We start from the raw sequence: 1,463 nt of genomic DNA, 5'->3' as shown, positions 1-1,463 counted from the left end.
TCCACCTCACAAAGCTAAAGATCCGTACTTCAAGGCTATGGTCAAGGAGATTCAGCCATGTGGGAAAAATGTGAAGCCACCCACACCCCATGAAATTGCAGGGCCATACTTAGATACTATTGTGAAAGAGGTGGATGAATACATTGAAGAGTTTAAATACAAACGGCATGAATATGGAGTGACCAACGAGGATGTCCATCATCAATTTTTTGATATATTGTGATGGGAAAACAATATTCCATAAGTCTTTCAACGCATCCTCAGATATCAAGGACTCAATGCATTTGTTTAAATTAATGGATGAAGTTTTTCAGGAAGTTGGGCCAGATTATGTTGTCTAGGTTGTGACTGATAATGCCCCCAATTTCAAAAAGGCTGGTACTTTACTTATGGTGAAGTATCCCACCTTATACTGGACACCTTGTGCAGCCCATTGTATTAATTTGATGTTCAAGGACATTGGTGAAATGAACAAAGTGCAGACATTGGTTTCTAATGCCAAGATGATCACCAATTTCATCTACAATCACAGCTGGGTGTTGGCATTGATGAGAAAGTACACAAAAGGTGACTTGGTGAGGCCAGCAGCAACAAGGTTTGCAACAAATTATATTGCACTTGATAGTATTCAAAAACGGAAGGAAGGGCTAGTTAAGTCATTCACCTCTAATGAGTGGTTCAGTAGTAGATATGCAACCACTGAAATTGGAAAAACTATTCAAGATCTAATCACCTCAACAAAGTTTTGGGAAAGGATATACCGATTTACTAAGATTATGCAACCACTATTTGTGATACTTAAAGTAGTTGATGGTGATAAGGCACAGACGATGGGAAATATAGTGCATTGTATGGAAGTTGTCAAACAAAAGATAGAAGAGGAGAACCCAAAGTCATTTAAGGCATTTTTGAAGATAATAAATCGTCGATGGGAAAATAATTTGGTTCAAGACCTTCATCGGGCAGGTATTTTCTCAATTAAATTTATAAATTAATTTATTAGTAATTTAATATATTTAATCGTTAACAATAAGTAATATGTAACAATGTCAATGTGCAGCCTATTATTTGAATCCGGATCTGCACTACAAGAATAATTTAAGGTTTAGGAAAGATTTGATGGAATCTTTGAAGGATGTTATCAACAAGTTAGCTCCTAATATTGATTCGGCAAAAGATGCAATTGAAGAGGTTAGTAGTCTACTAAACTTACATATTGAATCATTGATTAATATTTAATACATTGAGTGGCATATTAATATGTTAATACATGGATAGGTGAGGTACTTCCGAGAGGCCACTCAAAAGTTTGTTGATCATTTAGCTATCCGTGCTAGAGGAACACAACGCCCTGGTAATTTAGGCTTAATCAGCTATCCTTGTATTTCAAATTTATTTCAAACTCCTAATGTTGCAATTATCTTTGTACAGCTGATTGGTGGATGAACTATGGATGGAGCGCT

General features: G+C 36.0%; 1 protein-coding gene across 1 annotated transcript; it reads left to right on the top strand.

Moving 5' to 3' along the window:
• The first annotated feature begins 389 nt into the window (after window positions 1-389).
• On the top strand, window positions 390-1,239 carry LOC122078092. The gene is made up of 2 exons (XM_042643953.1): window positions 390-966; window positions 1,061-1,239. The coding sequence occupies exons 1-2, from the start codon at window positions 390-392 to the stop codon at window positions 1,237-1,239; spliced, it is 756 nt and encodes a 251-aa protein (XP_042499887.1).
• Window positions 1,240-1,463: the final 224 nt, after the last annotated feature.

Source organism: Macadamia integrifolia, chromosome 5, assembly GCF_013358625.1.
Source record: "Macadamia integrifolia cultivar HAES 741 chromosome 5, SCU_Mint_v3, whole genome shotgun sequence".
NCBI lineage: Eukaryota > Viridiplantae > Streptophyta > Magnoliopsida > Proteales > Proteaceae > Macadamia > Macadamia integrifolia.
This window is presented reverse-complemented; position numbering and strand designations above follow the sequence as displayed.

Bases quoted from the DNA above. Each gene is read 5' to 3' on its own strand.
- LOC122078092 (XM_042643953.1), top strand. From the start codon at position 390: ATGGTGAAGTATCCCACCTTATACTGGACACCTTGTGCAGCCCATTGT. The intron at 967-1,060 runs GTATTTTCTCAA...GTCAATGTGCAG, and splicing joins TCAAGACCTTCATCGGGCAG to CCTATTATTTGAATCCGGAT.